The sequence below is a fragment of the Galeopterus variegatus genome, unplaced genomic scaffold (assembly GCF_000696425.1).
Source record: "Galeopterus variegatus unplaced genomic scaffold, G_variegatus-3.0.2 Scaffold1337, whole genome shotgun sequence".
Taxonomy (NCBI): domain Eukaryota; kingdom Metazoa; phylum Chordata; class Mammalia; order Dermoptera; family Cynocephalidae; genus Galeopterus; species Galeopterus variegatus.
In genome coordinates, this window is record NW_007727448.1 from 433 (window position 1) to 1,864 (window position 1,432).

Consider the following 1,432-nt stretch of genomic DNA (forward strand, 5'->3'; position numbering starts at 1 on the left):
TCACACAACTGACACAGCTGAAAAACTTTTGACGGCTTTTTATTGCTGATTAGAAAAAGAACATAGCTAGGCTGGCTGGTTAGTTCAGTTGGTTAGAATGCAGTGCTGATAACACCAAGGTCCAGGGTTCGATCCCTGTACTGGCCAGCTCCCCCNTATTATTTAATGTAGTAATGTGCAAGCACATAGATTATTATATCACAAATTAGAACAATATTTTGACAACTGTAATCTGAAATGACTGACTTCTTTTTAAAAATTGTATATAGTATATCTTGTTTTGTGCTTTTAGCAACATTATTCTGAGATGGGGTAAGTTTTACCAAACTACCAGAGGGGTCCTTGGCACAAAAAGTTTGAGAATTGTGGGCTCCAGAAAGAAGCTGAGGAAAGAAACTGAGACACCCCATCCAGCCTTGGCCTGACCCTACCCTGGTAGTGCAGCTGGAAGGTCCCAAGGCCATCATCCTGGAAGGTCCGGAAGTAGACGGAGATGGTGTTGGTGGGGCTTCGAATTACCTGCCCCTCCACCAGGAGTGTCTGGTTGGCCAGGACTGTCAGGGTGGGGCCGTCCACCCCACGGATGGAGAGCAGCTCCCCGTCGGACAGGTTCACGCTCTTCACCTGGGGGCCGGCAGAGGCAGACAGAGAGAAACTCAGTCATTTTGGAGACAGGTCCTCCCAGGCTTTGAGCATACCAATGCAGCACCCCCAGCCAGCCCAGGTATCACTAACACATCACACTCATGCAGCCCCTAGTCAATGGGACTGATGGGCCCCAAGCCCATTCATAGGAGCTCTGAGAACATTTAGGTCTCTCTCATTTCCTCAAGACCAAGGAGACAGAATGAAAGCAAGCTGCAGGACAGTGCTGTTGCAAGGAACCTGTAGTCTGTGAGGTCCCCGTAGCTGTGTCCTATGAGAGAGGCCCTTAACGGAGGCATCTGGATGCTGGTGGCTGAGATACATTCTCCTGGAGCTGGCAGATGGAGGCAGGGGTTTGATCAGCTTGTACCTGAGGTCCAGTCTCCAGAGAGAATGTAAACTCCATGAAAGTAGGGACTTTTCCTTGCTATTCAGTGTCCCCAGTGCCCAGAATAGTGCCTGGCATGTAGTAGGTGCTCAATAAATTCAATAAATGATTGAATACATTTTTTCCTCTTCTGCATGAATTGGCAAGTGAGGGGGTGGGGGCTTCATTTCTAGGGCACTCTCAGGCCTACTCTCTTATCCTTCCAAATGGTGGCTGCAACTCAGAGCCATCTGCCCCTTCCTCAAAGAACTGGGCAAGTGCTTTGCCATTTCCACTTTCAAGGCTGGGAGGACAAAGTAGGGAGATACTTTAATTGTACACAGGGAGACTGAACAAACGGAGCATGTGTGTGTGTGTTTGAGGGGGGAGTACTTTCCTCAGTTCCCAGTGCCCTTCATC

The 1,432-nt window shown here is 48.8% G+C and overlaps 1 protein-coding gene across 1 annotated transcript in view; it reads right to left on the reverse strand.

Moving 5' to 3' along the window:
- Nucleotides 1-431: 431 nt before the first annotated feature.
- Nucleotides 432-1,432, reverse strand: part of LOC103593393 (seizure 6-like protein) — a gene marked incomplete at its 3' end in the record, with an annotated part of 17,420 nt that continues 16,419 nt past the window's right edge. Inside the window, exon 5 of the mRNA XM_008576357.1 lies at nt 432-624. Within this exon, the coding sequence (XP_008574579.1) occupies nt 432-624 (193 nt within the window). The remainder of the gene's footprint in view (nt 625-1,432) is intronic.